At 42.4% G+C, this 17610-nt stretch overlaps 1 protein-coding gene across 1 annotated transcript in view; it reads left to right on the plus strand.

Moving 5' to 3' along the window:
* The first annotated feature begins 12711 nt into the window (after positions 1-12711).
* Positions 12712-17610, plus strand: part of GLDC (glycine decarboxylase) — a 36298-nt gene continuing 31399 nt past the window's right edge. Inside the window, exons 1-2 of the mRNA XM_079959236.1 lie at positions 12712-13230; positions 13689-13767. Coding sequence (XP_079815362.1) covers positions 12910-13230; positions 13689-13767 — 400 coding nt within the window. The 5' untranslated portion in view covers positions 12712-12909. The remainder of the gene's footprint in view (positions 13231-13688; positions 13768-17610) is intronic.

Genomic DNA, 17610 nt, shown 5'->3' on the forward strand with positions numbered 1-17610 from the left:
CTCCCACACCTTCCCACCCACTTTTTTTTTTTTTTCTTCTGCTCTTTCTCGTCCGCCGCGTGCAAACGCTGTGGCGTCACGTGACGCCAGAACGCGGCGGCGGCGGGGTTTCCTGCCTCGGAGGCCACGTGACCGAAGGAGGCTCGCGACTTGAGGAGGATGGGGCGGGGAATTAGGCGGGGGTGCGGGTGTGTGGAGTGCGGAAGAGAAAGCCAGTGGTGGTGGTGGTGGTGGTGGACGTCGTGGGGTCGCCACGTAGGGTGGGTGTGTTTCCCCCATGACAAGAGTTGGCGGCTCTTTGCTGGGAGCACGTCGTCGTCGTTTCCCTCTTCCACCTCAGAGATTCCCCCCCCCCGCGATGGTTTCCTCCTCCCCTCAGCCCGCCCTCCTCCTCATTCCTCCGCAGCCGCGAGAGGGTTAACAGCGCGGCAGACCTTCAAGACTCCGAGGCGAAGGAGCGCGAGCTCCTGTTTGGCAGCAGGAGGCCCAGCTGCGCGCATGCGTGCGGGATTTGTGAGGTGCCGCTGTAACCGCCAGTTCGGTTTGGCTGAACCGGCGTGAGGCGCAGCGCGCGGGAGCTGAGGCGGCCAGTGGCGGGAAGAAGAAGGGGGCCCTCGCCCGGTTAGCTGGAGGTGAGAGGCGCTCCTTTGTGGCGCCAGGTGCCTTGACAAATCACCACACGGGCAGAGCTGTAGGGGAGGCTAGAGGGGAGGCAGGTAAGAAAGGAGCACGAAACTCACCTGGCCCAGTAGCTCTGGGCCGGCTTCCAACACACACACGGTATATACGATACATATACGATATCTTTATTGTCATTGTCCCATGCAGAACAATGAAATTGAAAAACTACATAAAACATTCAAAATATTATACACACATATTATATACAGGGTGAATCATAATAAAGTATACAGTTTCCCTTCACTATAAATGGAAACTGTATACTTCATTATGAATCACCTTGTATATAAACCACTCAATAAATAAATAATCTGCAGGGCAGAATTGGAGGTAAACCATATTCCCACGTGTTTTGAAGAAAGTTGAAACTGTTACTCCTGCCCTGTCAATATTGTCATTACTATGGGGATATAACGTTCGCTGTTTTCTGCTCCAGGCATGCTACAAACCCTAAGCAGATCTGGTGACAGCTGCTTAAAATGTCTAAGAGAAGACAGGGAGCCAGAGATTCCCTTAAAAGTGGCCACATTCTGTGCTGCCACTATAAAACTAAGGAGACAAGCTCAGAATGACTCTAATGGCCAATGTCTTAACACACATGTTTTGAATTAGCGGTTAAGGTCATCAGTTGCATATTTTAATTGTTTTGTATCTCTGTTATTTACTGTGCTCTAGCTCTAATAAATTTATAGAGCTTATGGTTTTAACCTATGTATAATTACATGTTCTCTATCGCTGTATAATGGGACGCAGGTGGCGCTGTGGGTTAAAGCCTCAGCGCCTAGGGCTTGCCGATCGAAAGGTCAGCGGTTCGAATCCCTGCGGCGGGGTGCGCTCCCGCTGCTCAGTCCCAGCGCCTGCCAACCTAGCAGTTCGAAAGCACCTCCGGGTGCAAGTAGATAAATAGGGACCGCTTACCAGCGGGAAGGTAAACGGCGTTTCCGTGTGCGGCTCTGGCTCTGGCTCTGGCTCTGGCCAGAGCAGCGATGTCACGCTGGCCACGTGACCCAGAAGTGTCTCCGGACAGCGCTGGCCCCTGGCCTCTTAAGTGAGATGGGCGCACAACCCCAGAGTCTGTCAAGACTGGCCCGTACGGGCAGGGGTACCTTTACCTTTACCTTTATCGCTGTATATCTCCATGTTTCTGGTCTGTGACTCTAATAAATAAATTCATTCATTCATTCATTCAACACCAAACATTAAAAACTTCCTGATACAGGTGTTTCCTAAAAGTTGTATAGCTATTTATCTCCTTGACATTTGATGGGAGGGTGCCACCACAGAGAAGGCCCTCTGCCTGATTCCCTGTAACTTCTGGCACTGAGGGAACTGCCAGAAGGCCTTCAGAGCTAAACAGCATTGGGTGACCCTTAACTGCGATTAATCCGCCCTCCTTGGACAGCCTCCACACTTCTTAAACTGCCATACCAGGCTGTTCCTGCGGTACGTAAAACAGGGCTGTGTTTTCTCCAGGAAGTTAGCAATACATTTTAATTAGGGCTTCCTAATTCATTGTTATTAGCGCCAGAACATGTGAGGAAATGAGAGAAATGGTTGTGCTTTTAAGCATACGCTGAATGATTAACCATAATGACCCTCTTCCCCCATATATTGGGAATCTAGCTTCTAGGCAACAGGGTACATGAATTCATAAAAAAAATACACTTTTTTTTTTTTTACAAAGTGGTTTACAAAGTGTTACAGTTGCAGGTTGTTTTATTTCCTGGAGATTCCAGGCATCACCCTCCACATGCATACACCCCCCCCCCCCAGTAAGCTAAGATTTACTGTTATTTGCTATTATTTAACTGAATTGTATTTCACTTGATTGTAAAAACCCCTACTCAGTTTACATAAAATATGCATTGTAATTATGAATAAAAGTAAGTTTTTTAAAAAGAAGGTGGCCTAAACAAGTCACAGTATCAATAATATCAGTAGTTTAAAATATAATTATAAAATGAGAATACATATTAAAATACACATCAGCTTTACATTTCTGGGTAGGCTTACTTAAACGAAAAAGTTTTTAACAAAAATCCAAAACAGTACAGTTAAGAACAGAGCACTGCTGGTAACAGCGACTGCACTTACAGGGCTGTTGCTTACCACCCTCATCCCTCCTGCTAGCAAGTGAGTGTGAGTGATTAAGGTGGCTGCAGGGAGCAACCATTGCCTCCGCTTACTCCCGGTTTTCTGCTTGGGCAATACAGTGGTAACTGAAGAATGCTCTCTTTCAGCACTCTGCCCACACTCTTTCTTTTGGTGGCAAAACACAAAGAAAATGCATGAAAAATCCTAAATACATTGCATTCCAATGTGGCATGATTTCTATATGTTCGTTATTTCTAGCTTCTCAGCTGAATATGTCGCTAAGCTCAAAATATCTTACTTGCTACTCTTATATAAAAAAATTAAAATGCTGAGCTGTGACATGATGTTAATGCCAAAAAGCAGCCAAGTGTTTAGAAATCACATTTTTTTTAATGGTAATAATCCTACCTAACCTTGAACTTCTGTGCCATAACTCCTTTTACAGGTTAGTTTGCAATTGGCACATAGTAAAATTTAGTAGTTCTTCGGGAATACCTTTGAAACTAGTTCTTTTAAGCGTGGAATGTTATTAAGTCTGTTAGCCTGTAATTGAGACAAAAGTGTTTGCCAAATGATGGGTGCATTTGAAAGTGTTACTCTGCAAAAGAAAACTTTCATACTATAAAGTTGCCATTCTCCCTTCCCCCGAAGAATATGTGCCCTTAACAGTTAGTTGCACAAGATGCCTATAATAAACTTTTGCTATCCCGCCTGGAAAGCGTACACCTGTTGACTTTCTACCTGTCATGCAGTTATTAAAGGCACATATCTAAAGGCCTTGCCCACTATATCCCTGCTATGGCAACTACGCTCCTCAGATGGGTCATTGTTGTGGGTACCATATGCCCGAGAGGTATGCCTAACCTGTACAAGAAACTAGTGTGGCAGCTCCATCTCAAAGTCAGCCTGGCACCTAGCATAGTGATGTTTAGGTACCTACCAAAAACATTTTTATTTAAGAAGGCTTTCCCTGAATTGTAGCACAGTTATTTATGGAAGGTCAATTTTATATTTGCTGAAATGGATTTGTTGTTTTGAGAGTTTGTATGGGTAGTTTTACTGTTCTTGGAGTTGGGTTTTTGTGATTCATTCTGTTTTTACCCCGTACTTCTTTGATAGCTTTATGCGGTCTATAAATTTGTTTAAGAAATAAATAAATAAAATTGTGTTTCGGGGAAAATTGGTATACCTTGAGTTTGTAGGAATTAGCCTTTTATCACATCCCACATTTTTTAGTTTGGACATATTATGATGAGCACAAAAGGGTCAGCAATCAATGAAATAACAATCTCAACAATTTTTATGTTTTTGATAACTTACTTCATCTGTGGTTTACTTTATATGTTCTTTTTTGACTTTGGGGGTCAGTTCTGCTACATGAACTATTGAATTTTTTGCTTATAAATTATTTACATACATTACTGGTAAATCATAACATTGCTCCCTGTACCATTTTTTCAGCCTATTCCAGTTTTATGAGCTTGCCATGATCAGACTCTCTTAACTATAGGATAGTAGAACATGTTCCCGCTAATGTAAAGCACAATGCAGTGTGATATTTAAGCCTCTTTACCTCTTACATGACTCGGTCTTAGTTATGAAAAAAATAGTTGTTGTTTATTCAATTTATATCCTGCCCTTCCTCCTGAAGAAGCCCAAGGTGTCACTGCTAACGTTACTGTTAACAGGGTGTGTATTTTTCTGTCTTGTGTGCTAACACTAGATGGCAGTGATGAGACAACAATGACTACTCTCTATGCAGAAATCGTGTTTTAACTCTTAACAGAAAGTAGTTAGTGCCCAGTCATATTCTTACCTTGATTTAAACATGTTAAAAAAATGATTTGTAAATTATATCATATTTGCAAGCATATTAATTCTCCGCTCCAGACATGATTATTATGGATAGTTGCTGAAACTGAACAAAACCTGGTAAGGTTCCATTCTAATGTCAACTGCTAGTTAATGGGCATGAACATTACATACGGTATATAAAGTTATAGCTGATGTATATATCACTTTTCTCTTCTAAATCAGTGCTTCCAAAACTGGGATATGTTATATCTCAAGTCATTGGTAACAACTTCTGCCTACTGCATAAAAATCAGCAGTTAGTTTCAAACAAAAGTTTTTTTAAAAAACCAAAGCATGATTTTGAACCTCTTTTCTGTTGAATAATTAGCTAAGCAAAATAATATTCATCTTCATCCCCTGAGGTGGGCTAACAAAAATGAACTTTTAATTTAAAAATTCAAAATTAATCTATATTGGAAGTAGCAGTGCATCCGGACTAAGTTTGCTGCTAATTTATGCTATCAACTGTAATTTTATGGATTGGGCTTAGGCAGTATTGCATCACAAATCTGACATTTAGAGCTGAACTTTTGTTAGAAATAGGTGTCTGATTATAGCTTGGAGTATACACAAATATGCAGGGCACTCTTTAAATAGAGTGTTAGCTAATATCACCATAGAGCTGTGTCCTTAGCTCTTAAATAGTTTTCCTGAATGTAATTTGCTGGAACTTCATATGTGGCTGAAAAGGCAGAACACTTTGTCCATACTCAGAGATGTATCATTGTCATTTTCAGACGCAAAGTGTTGCCTCCATCTTCAAGTGACTATTCAAAAATGATGTACACCAACAATGGTGTAAAGAGTAAAGATTTGCCTAGTACAAGTGTCTCTCGTGCTGTGACTGCATTGAGTCTGCATAATTTTACCTGTGTATAATTTCCATGGACTTGACAGGTGCCAAGCCATGTTTAGTAGAACTGTACTTTTTTCAGTGGGATGTATGGGTGATAGGGAAGGGCTAGTACCTCTGATGGGGGACACATTGTGCTCCTTATGTGGTAGTTTGTCTGCCTTTGGTCCCTACCTGCACTCAGCTCTCTCACCTGTGGCTGCTAGAAGCTGTCAGCATGCAACAGCAGGCCCACCCCAGGAAACTGCTTCGACTGGCTGGCTAAACCAGTTGAGGGTTTCACAGGTCCCATCCCTCAGTGAGTTAAGGTCTTCCCCTGCCTGTGTTTTTTAGAATTCTCTTGATTATAGCGGTAGCAGGGAACTTGGCAGTGCCTATAATAGGCTTTTTTGAGAGAGAGAGCTCTTATGTTGGTCATAAGGAAAAGCTTATGAAGAAAGGATAAATTTGTAACACTTTATTGAACCAAGTATTTCTGATGAAAAAGTGCAATCTTTCAAACTTCTGGTTTTGTTTAAAGCTGTGGCTTGTGAATGTCTACAAACAGCTTGCTGACCTTCTTGCAGAAGGTCCTGCACAAATGATTGCACAAAAACTAAATACCCTTTCAGTCATAGCTTCCTCTTCTGTGAATACCCTTTCAGTCAGTTAGTGTTACGCCTTTCCTTTTATAAATGATGAGAGCTTCCACTCCTACAAATGTTACATCCAGATCCAAAATGTAGAAGTAATTGTGTTTAGAGTTGAAATTTCTTTTAAAGTTCAGTAATATCTCTATTTTCCACCCTGATAAATGGACTATTTTAATTTTGCAGAGCCTGACTGTGAGAAAATTTGTTTCTTAAATGTTTGGAAATTAGAGATTCCCAATTAGGCTTTTGTTAATCAGTGAAAGAGGACATATACAATGTTGTGGTGTAAAGGAATTGGTTATCTAGGTTTCTTCTGCACCACAGTTTTTCAGTGCTGCTGAGGCATTGCATTTTCAAAATTAAGTAGAATCTGAGCTAAACTGGAGCTCTTAATATAGCACAAAATAACTGTATTATGTAGCAACGCTCTTCTTCATGACAAAGATCTCATAATGTAAGTTATTAACAGTTCTCAGGTTCATTAACTTTGTAGGTTCAGTTTATTGTTTCTATAAAAGTAGTGATGGATAGCCTCTTTGACTGCAATCATATTACACACCTAGGAGTAAATCCCATTCAACTCACTGGGGAGTTTGTCCAAGTAGACACTTAATTGCCTCAATGTCGGTTTATGTTCTCATGAAGGGGCATGCTTTAATTACTTGTTTCTCTAATTACAGTTGTGGGGACGCAGGTGGCGCTGTGGGTTAAAGGCTCAGCGCCTAGGACTTGCCGATCGAAAGGTCGGCGGTTCGAATCCCTGCGGCGGGGTGCGCTCCCGGTGCTCGGTCCAAGCGCCTGCCAACCTAGCAGTTCGAAAGCACCTCTGGGTGCAAGTAGATAAATAGGGACCGCTTACCAGCGGGAAGGTAAACGGCGTTTCCGTGTGCGGCTCTGGCTCGCCAGAGCAGTGATGTCACGCTGGCCACGTGACCCGGAAGTGTCTCCGGACAGCGCTGGCCCCTGGCCTCTTAAGTGAGATGGGCGCACAACCCCAGAGTCTGTCAAGACTGGCCCATACGGGCAGGGGTACCTTTACCTTTACCTTTACCTAATTACAGTTATTATTGCTTTGCTTCTCTTCTGCCTCTGCTCTGCACTAATTCACCATTCTGCTAAGATCAAATTAAGGAGAACAAGTGAAAAGAAAGTGATTCCTAGCTATATCCCTTTGTATATAAATCTCCCAACTACTACTACTACTTCCAACTACGACAGCTACTACTACTACTACTACTACTACTACTTATTCTTATTCTTATTAAATTTATATTTTGCCCTTTTCCCCAAATGGGCAAACGCACAGATGGTAAAACATCTAAAAACATTTCCAATGCAGATGCAGACTAAGCAATAGCTCTACCTGAAAGGGTTGTTGGAAGTGGAAAACTTTCAGTAAGCACCAAAAGACAACATAAATAGTTCCTAATATTTAATGGGAAGGAATTGCAGAAGGAAGGTGCCACGACACTAAAGGCTCTATTCTTATAAAATGGTACCTACGGGAGGTCCCCACCGGTAGTGTGTAATTATTGATAGGGATGAGATTATTTATATGTTTACTCACATCTAAGATATTGAAACTTTCTGCGCTAGTCATCATTAGCAGTTCTACTAGCACTGTGGTCTACACCACTGAGTCTCTTGGGCTTGCTGATCGTAAGGTCGACAGTTCGAATCTGCATGATGGGGTGAACTCCCATTGCTTTGTTCCAGCTCCTGCCAACGTAGCATCAAAAGCATACCAGTGCAAGTAGATAAATGGGTACTCCTGTGACGGGAAGGTAAATGGCATTTCTGTGCACTCCAGCACTCGTCACAGTGTCCTGTCCACATGCTGTCCACATGACCCAGAAAGCTGTCTGGGCAAACACCGGCTCCCTCAGCCTGAAAACAAGATGAGCACCACATCCCATAGTCACCTTTGACTGGACTTAACTGTCTAGGGGTCATTTTTTTCTACTAGTTGTGGTATAAAATACAAAGGATACCCAATATTACCTGTTGTTTGACCGCTTCTAGCCACATGATGATTCATAACATGGTGCAAAAAAAATTTCCCCTTCCTCTTTTCTCTCTTGCAGCCCCACCCCTACTTAAAATCTGCTCCAGATGGTTCCCCAACCCTCCCAAGGAGATTTGGTGGATGTGCAGGAGGCGGCAGGGAGGAAGAGAGGAACCTGAAGTCCTGTTATGCAAGTAGAAGTTCATCCCGGGCACAATTGCATATCTTCATTTTTATATAGGTTTGCATCTCTAGCAAATATGTAAAAATCTAGTATTATTTTATAGCATGTCAAACATTTCCATAGGTTATACTATACATCTGATAAGTTCATGGCAGAGTGTAGTATCATTGTGCAAACTTAAAAAAATTAAAATATTTATTGCTTCTTGCTTTAAGAACTTGTGATTGAGCTTGCTTTTCCCTCCTCCCTGCCATTTCTTTTCCCCTGTATGTTGTGTCTTTTTAGATTGTGAGCCTGAGACTATCTTTCTGTAAACCACTCTGATAGCCTTTTTGGCTAAAGGAAGGAGTATAAATGCCCAATGTATTCATTCATGCATATATTAATAAAATTCAACAAAATTGTGGAGCTTATCTGCAGCCATAATCTTAACTGAACAGGTGTGTATTGTCTATACACAGAATTTTGTCTTAATTGGATTACAACATGCTTTAAAATATGTTTCCTCATTTCACCAAAGCTCTAGCCCAACTTCCGCTTCAAAGCCATTTGCATTTTAATTGTTTGTACTATTAAGCTGGTATATCTTATCTTGAGATTGAACTTTACCTCAACTTCTAGCAGAGACCGTAGCATGGCAAAATCACATTCTTCACCTTTTACATTAAAAGGTAACTCTAGTTTGAATATTTTCAGAGGACTGTTACAGATGTAATTCTAAACAAAAAAGTGAGTCTGGAGACTTCACTTAAGGCTGGCGGGTACCACCAATTGGTGGTTGAGATGTATGGAATTTAGGTTCAGATCCCTTTGTGGGCATGAAGCTCATTGAATGCGCTGGAGGATGTCCCTGTCTCAGAGTCCTGTCCAGCAGTGGCTGATTTCTTAAAGCTGGGGAAATTGTGGGTTTTGATGGTTGGATCTCACTGAGCTGGTCATTGTCCTTTGCCTTAGCCCCAGGCTCTAAAGCCAAGCCAGGACCCCTCCCAGATGGTCCAGGAAGTGAATGTTCAGTTCCTTATGCATATTAGACTTGGTGCTTGATTTAGAGAGTACACACTAAGACTCTTTTTCCCTCGCAGAAAGCAGAGCACACAGCTTACAACTCAGCATATTATGGACTCAGGACCGTTGGAGCAATCTTAAGGTTACTGCGATAAGAGCAAAGGTGAACAACTGAAATTTGAGTATGGAGAATGAAATGACTTGTAAGCAAAAGCTATGAATCTGCAATGGTGGATTTGGGGGTCTCAAATTTCATTGGCACCCTGTGCGTCTCCAAAATCTGGCACACACACACCCTTGCCTTTCATTCTACATCATAGCTGTGGCACCTCCCAGGCTCTGCACCCAGTACAGCTATGGAATCTATGTCATTTTGTTCGCATCTGTTTTTCTTAGACTTTTGATATGCAGGACCAGCAACAAAACAATGCAATGTGGAGATCTCCTTTTCAGGGTTCCAGGCAGTCAGACCCTTTTTGTTAGTATTTTACTCCATCTACCACCACCACCTCCCCATTTTTCTGTTTTCTCTCCTCCAGTAGTCACTCAGCATTCTGTGCCCACTGAGCATGCTCAGTTCTCCTTGTGCTATTTTGTTCCCTTGTAGATCCCACCCCCAAGATTATTTGCATTTCTGAAACCCTTGCTGACCCTTCCATCTTGTGTGTGGCTGGTGCCTTTTATATAGCTTTTGGCACTTGGAGAGCTGTGTTCACTATTAGGATATATAATGATGATTTTAACAAATGCCCCTTCTCAAAAAGTTGCTTAAATGGTAAGGAAATGCTTTTCCCAATATATTTTTTCAGTGAACATTTTTAAAACAAAAATAAGTAGATATATTTTACCTCTGGGTAAGAAAAGCACAACTACAGATCTGCACATTGAGTTTCTCAACCTTCTACTGGCACAAAGCTAGAAATAACTAAATCTGGCCAAAAGCCCCATTTTATTTCCCAGTAATTCAGGATTGGGCAAGGGGAGTCCTTGTACTTATTGCATAATTGCCTGCAGTAGATAACAAAATTGATAGCAGGCACTGTTAATAGGCAGTGGATTTTTTTTATCAGGTGAGCATATTCCTAGCCCATATTTAGCATTACAAGGTGAGTACTATTTACCAGTAATTAGATAACACTAAGCACAGAGTATCCATAATGCTTTAATTTAGTGTTATACTGTGTGATCTTTTGCCCTTAGAAGAGAAGGAGATTAGAAAACTCCCTAATTTCACTCCCATCTCATCATTTCTGATTTTCTTAAATTCTTATTTTGCAATACTTGTTGAGAAAGGCTATCATTTTTAGGGATTCTTAAGAGATGTTCAAGTAACGAAGGCAACTCCATAAAGATAATGGTGAAGCCAGAAAAGCTATGTATTTTGTAATAGATAAGGCAGAAATTCTGTCATCGTAGGCAGGACAGGCTGAGGTCATGGCGAGTACAATCCAATAAATTAATAGACTTTTGGATAAAGAAGGCCAACTTCTAACTTTACTTGTATACATAAGAACAAATTTTGCCTCCCACTTCTTTTCTGGACATGAAAGGCCAATGGATATCCCTGTCAGCATAGCAAGTGCAGATGTCATTACATGATGTAATTCCATTAACTTTTTTGCAATTCTTTATCAGCTCGCTATTGCGTAGGCAACCCTAAGTACATGTCATCAGCTTGTCTGGATATACGGGCTCATGCTCACTTAAGCATTTGTTTGAATAATATTTTTCAGTGTATAAAATGTTTTACAATTATTTTCCAAACCTTATGGTACAATTCTACTCCCTTGTAAAACAGGGGTTGAAAGTTACCTGTCCAGCATAATTCAGTTAGCTTCATAGCTATAGCCATTTTAGCGTGACATCTTCCATTCTTTCAAGAGTTGGATTCAAAATATCTGCTAAAACCTATCTTGACTCCCTTGGAATATGATCCCTCGCAAGTATTGAGGCTGCTACTGCTGTTCAGTAATTTGTTTCCAAAGCAAGAGAGAGAGAAGTCAAAATAGAAGGGGAATGGTTTCTGAAAACATAAAACTCAAAAACTCATATGTAGAGGAGATGAGCGTAGACAGATGCACGACAGTCTTACACTAAAGCTCAATGGAACTTGGGAAGTCAAAGAAAGCATTGGTAAATTATGGCAACTTGTAGTACGTAATAAAAAGGATGAAAGTAAATGAGGAAGTTGTTATATAGCAATAATAGCCAAAATAGTGCAACAGGATCATACGCTTCTTTTGAGTATCTTGCAATGTGTGAAATGCCCCCTTCTTAAGTATTTTTATTGATTTACTTGCTCTGGCGGGGGCAGCTGCCCCCCCCCCACTACACCCAGGGTACCCAGACAATCCTGTTGGCGCCCCATAGCCCACAGTAAACCATAGTAGGTAAGAGTCAGAGTTTGCTACAGTTCACTCTTTTCTGAAAGTCAACCTGGTAACTATTCCTGTGAATTAGCATATACAAATTTGTGTTACGGGTCTGTACCCCCAAGCCCCACCCCAGAGCCATAGCTACTGGGGGGATGGCTAGCTTGATTTTTTGCTCTGGGGCCCGGTGAAGCCTTCAGAAGAGCTCCACTGAGGCTCCCAGACCAGTAATGCTCATGGAGGAGTGCCAAACTGGGTCTTTGACCCAAGTGCAATAAAGCCTAGTTTTACCCCTGCCCACCCTTGCTCTAAGTAAGAGGGGAAAGTAGGCAAGTGCTTCTTTAAACACAAAACGCTGCCACTCTTCTCAGCTGCTGCTTTTCCCATTTTTTATCAGACCTAAGGGACCACTATGGAAGCGCTTGGTGTTTGCAGGAAGAGATAAAGCCGCAGAACAGATTAATCCGGCAGCAGTCAGGTGGAGAAAGCTGCTGAAATTGAAGTTAAACTTCACCTTAGGGGAAGGAGGTGAAAAGGGGATTGCAGCTAAGAATTCGGAAAGTAAAGAAGATCGGGCCATTAACCGCAGGCCATCCAATTTTATTATAGCAGGGGGAGGGCAGGGGAACCCTAGGGGCCACGGCTGTCAACTTTTCCCTTTTCTTGCGAGGAATCCTATTCGGAATAAGGGAATTTTCCTTTAAAAAAGGGAAACGTTGACAGCTATGCTAGGGGCAGGCACTGAAAACACTGCCTGATGATAAAAACCCGAGAGCAGCAAAGGCTGGTGAGAGAAAGAGGGGGACACCCCCCCCCGGGGGGTGGTGTGTAGCCAGTGAAACCCGTGAGCGCAGCAGCGGCACTTTGTACTCCTGCAGCAGCGGAAAATACGGATGATGCGCTGCCGAGCGAGATCGTGGCTGCAAGCCAGTACCTCGGGTCATTTGTCCTCTGCGCGCTGCTCGGTTCAGGCCATCCTGGGGTGGGTGGGTGAGCGGGAGGGAGGGAGCGCTGGCTGGCTCTCGCGCGGGGGGGGGGCAACCAGCCCTCTCAGCAGGTGGCTTCTGCGGGGCGGGGCGAGCGAGCCCCTCCTCCTCCTCGCCTCGCCATTGGCTATAAGGAGGGCCGGGGGGCGCCTGGCCGCCAGAAAGTGAGTCGCAGGTGGTGCCGTCGGGGGGAAGGAGCAGCAGGCGCGCAGTGCGAGGGCGCGGCAGGCGAGCGAGGTCACCATGCAGTCTTGCGTCCAGTGGTGGGGGCGGCTGGTGGGCCGGGGGGCCAGCCTGCACGGACCCCACGGCGGAGCCTTGGGGGGCAAGAAGGCGCCCGGCCGATGGGGAGGACGGCGGGAGCAGCAGAGGCTGGCTGGGGTGAGGAGGAGCAGCAGCAGCAGCGCCGTCGGGGAAAGCGCCGTCGCTGCCGCCGCCGCAGCCTCTCCAAACACCTCGAGGCGCATCGAGAGACTCCTGCCCAGGCACGATGACTTCTCCGAGAGGCACATCGGCCCGGGGGACAAAGAGAAACGAGAGATGCTGCAGACGGTGGGGCTGTCGGTGAGCCAAATCCGGGGGGGCTCCCTCCTCTCCCTCTCCCCGCTGATGCGCTTTGCGCCCCCATCCCGTACCCCATCCTGACCCTCGCCTCCCCTCTTTCTGTGCGCTCCGGGCAGCGCTCGCTTTGTCTGGCCGCTCTCCTTTCTCCTTCGCATCGCCCCACATCAATATCTTTCCCACCATGTCACGCCATCTGGCCTCATTTCACTTCAGAGTAAAGAGCTTTTCGAAAGTGGGGGAGGAGAGATCTAAATCGCGTTTCATAAAACCTCGGCTGCATGAGCCCGAGCTCTTCAGCAAAGATTCCTCGTGAGTTTTTCCTCCCTTCATCCGTTCCTCTTGTTCGGACCCTTTGTCTGAATAATGCCCCCTTTTTGGTGCGCGGCTTAGGTGTTGCAGAACTTCAAAGTTGCAGTCGGTTCATGTGATGCTTTTCACCCTATCCCTTGCCTTTTTAGAGTATTGACGAGTTGATCGATAAAACAATTCCTGGCAATATCCGCTTGCAACGGCCTCTGAAGATGGATGACCACATTTGTAAGTGTCCCTTTCAGCCTAGGGGCAAATAAAAAGCCTCATATGAAATCTTCCCCTCTCTGTTTTTCATTGCTTCTGATTTAATTAGTATAGCTGGGTAGGAGGATTTCATTCTCCCTATCAGCAATAGATTTAGTTGTGGGATAGCGAGTTGTCTGAAAAGGCTTGGTGCAAAAACTAGATGACTATTGTGAAGAGCAGAATACAGTCTGCATAAACATACAGGGGACACCCATGTTAGTCTTTTACCCATAATTTCTCAGAATCATCTTTAAAATATACCATGCGAATAAATAAGCTAGTCTAATATACATGTTGTTTTTAAAAAGTTGTTTGCTGCGTTATTTGTATTTATTTTGCTAATTTTATTTAGTTAATTTTTATTTACTTACTTTTAGGATAGATCTTTTTTAAAAAATAGAAATAAAATGTCCAATATGATCTATATGGTCATATGCATATATGTTGTTCAAAATGTCTCTGAAGCACCTATCAAGAATGCTTATCATGCTGCTTTACAATCTAAAATATTTAACATTTTCCTGCCATTATGAAGCATATGCGGTTTTAGATAACATTACATTACATTGCCAAGCCTCTAGTGGGTTTCATTATTCAAGAAATAGTTTAGGAGATCAGATTCTAACACCTTCATCCACACTGTTTCTTCTAGGTATGTCAGTTTGCAATGCCAATCAAATGTTACGTGTGATGATGTCACATTGTGTAGATGCTGATTCACAAGTACAAAAAAGGATTTTAAAATAAGTTTCCTTTTGTACTTTGTCACCAAATTGCCCCTCTGTGCAAAATTTCAATACTCATAATTTTCCTTGTTTAGAGGTTCTTGGAGAAACTTCCAGGGTTTGGGAGGCAGAAGGTACATCTTTAAAACAAAATAAAACAAATTATATCTAGCATTATCAAGATTTCCTTAAGTGCTTAACATAAAAGTGCTCTCTAAACAAAGTACCAGGAAAATGTGCTAATGACATATAGATGGTTTAATCAAACTTTGTTAAACAGTTGCACTATTATAATATTTTAGCTTCCTTCCCCTAGGGATAATCTCTTCTTTTTCATCTGTGAGAGCATTTAAAGATCTAGAACACACTGAATTGTCTTGCTCTCATTTTGGTGTTGTTCATCAGCCAGCTGCAGTTTGAGTGTAAACTTTAGGCCCAGCAGCCCTTTGTAAGGTTCTGGCCAGTTCAATCTGGTTACTTTGTGATGACATCACAGAACAGAAGCAGCAGGCGGAATGAAAAACCCCGAGGAACAATAGTCTGCGAAGATAGATTCTATATAGAGGTAATAGAAAATGATGGAAAACTTATTAGTCTGTTTTTTCAGCTTTTATATTTTTATAGCTTAGCTTCTTTAATTAACTGTCTTCTCCCAGTTTGTGGTTGAATATGAATATATATACAATTCTGGATTATATTAATCCCTATATTTGTGAATTGTAATTTTTGGAATATTGCCAATATTAATCATACTTAGAGGAGACCCATTGAAATTAATGGACATAATTAACTTAGAGTCATTCATTTCAATAGCTGTGCTCTTGGTCAAATTTAGTTGGATACAACCCTTCCCTAATAAGATAACTCAAGAGTTACTATTGAAGGGGTGGTGGTTTCTTACAGCCAATTTATAATGGTTTGGTTTTTTTGGGGGGGGGGGTTTAACCTACCGTATATATAATGTTTCAGTATAAAAGAAAGCATTGTGTGTCAGATGTGAAATGGTATACAGTACATGCATATCTTGCTTGATCTTTTAAAATGTACATTTTGCATTTGATGGGCAACATTATATCAGTGTCATAACCAAACAAGCCACGTGACGTGTCTCTTAGTTGTTGGAAGTAAACCGCCCTGAGACCTCCAGGTATACGGTGGTATATATAATTCAATAAGTGCTCCATCCTCACAATTAACATTTTTAGGGGAAATTGCATTTTCTGACGACTCAGAATATAGACTGAAATTGGCAATGTTCATGTGCCACTTGAAACGATAATTAACCATAACACAGTGGGGTTAGTGCACAGAACAAAATTAGCTGCTTTTCTCCTCCTTCATTCTGAATAGGAGCTGAGCAATAGTTTGGCTAAGCACGGCCTCCCAATCTGGGTTTATGATCTGTGTTCCAGAGGCAAACAGTGGGCAGTAAGCCAAGAACAAACCTTGATTACAGCTCATGGTTTGTCTAAAGAGAGACAAATCACAAGCTGAGGTTTGGGCATAATACTAAGCCAAACCATTGTTTAGCTTTTAGCAGTACAACTGGAAAACAGGGGAGGGGGAAAGTGGCCATAATTTTCATGCTATATGTTCCCCTTTAAACTGTAGATGAGATGTGGTTTCCCTACTGCCCTCAGCTAATGCTTTCATTTTAGTACTTATCACAGTGTAGCATGCAGTTGTCTAGGTATCATAGGAACCTGTTAAATTATACTTATGACATCTAGATTCCTTAGATGCTGTATTGTTTTTAATACTCAACTGGGAGCCGCCCAGAGTGGCTGGGAAAACTCAGCCAGCTGGGTGGGGTATAAATAATAAATTAATAATAATAAGTCAAAATATTCACAGACATCTTGCTACTTTAAAACTGAATACACTACAGGAACATAGTACATTGGCAATCATCTGTCCATTTCTTTCCCTTTAAGTAAAAACTATGAACTATGCTCTCATTCTGCAGCTTTTCTTTACGTTTTATGTTCAGAACGTGTACGTTCACCTCAACTGAGCGGAAATGCAGTCTGATTTTTAATACAGTGGTACCTCGGGTTAAGTATTTAATTCGTTCCAGAGGTCTGTTCTTAACCTGAAACTGTTCTTAACCTGAAGTACCACTTTAGCTAATGGGGCCTCCTGCTGCCGCAGCGCCATCGGAGCCCGATTTCTGTTCTTATCCTGAAGCAAAGTTCTTAACCTGAAGCACTATTTCTGGGTTAGCGGAGTGTGTAACCTGAAGCGTATGTAACCCGAGGTACCACTGTAATGATGATGGTGAGCTCTTCCTTCCCATTCTTCAGCAAAGATCTCTTCTCCCTGCAGCAAGATTTCATACCCAGTCCATTATTTATGGACCTATATATAGCAGGATAATTAAGCAAGGGCCAAAATGCAGTTGGGACCTGACCAAACTTTATTTAAGGTTTTGCAGGATGGCGACAATAAAACTCCTGCAGCAAAAGCGAAGGAGTTGAGTTAGTAATACTAAACTCTTCATAATATAGTATTTTGTGTAGTGAACATGACACTAATTTCAGCTTATACTTAATGCAATATTGCTCTTTTTGTGCTTGAGTGCTTCCTTGCTGACTTTTAAATAAATGAGCATTATTTGGGTCCACTGGTCCCTTAGTATGTCTTAGTAACATTCTGTAACAGGCTGCCATCTACTTGGTGATTCTCTGATAACATATAGTAGTAGTTGGCTCATTTCTGTTCATGAGTACAGCAAGCTCCTTTGACAGTGAGTCTACTGAAGCCTGTTACAGAACGCTGCAGCTCAAAGTTAAACATACCCTAGGGGTTGGTGACAACTTGGTGCCTGAAAACTTTGGCATGTAAACTGGATTATTCCAGTATTCCAAAAGGCTGAGGGAGAAATACAACATTGCGCAATCTGGTTGGTAACTTGTGCCATATTCTAATTTGGTGGCAAGTGCATATGATAAATTCATGTCAACAAGTTTATAACACAAAAAGTCCCTTACTGGATCTTGTTTTTGAACACTTTGTACTTGTGTCCCCTGATGAGTCTATAACTGATGAGAGGTAAGAGCAACATAGGAGAGCTTGAGGCAAACAAGTATATACTCTG

Source organism: Podarcis cretensis (assembly GCF_951804945.1).
Source record: "Podarcis cretensis genome assembly, chromosome: 17".
Taxonomy (NCBI): Eukaryota; Metazoa; Chordata; class Lepidosauria; order Squamata; family Lacertidae; genus Podarcis; species Podarcis cretensis.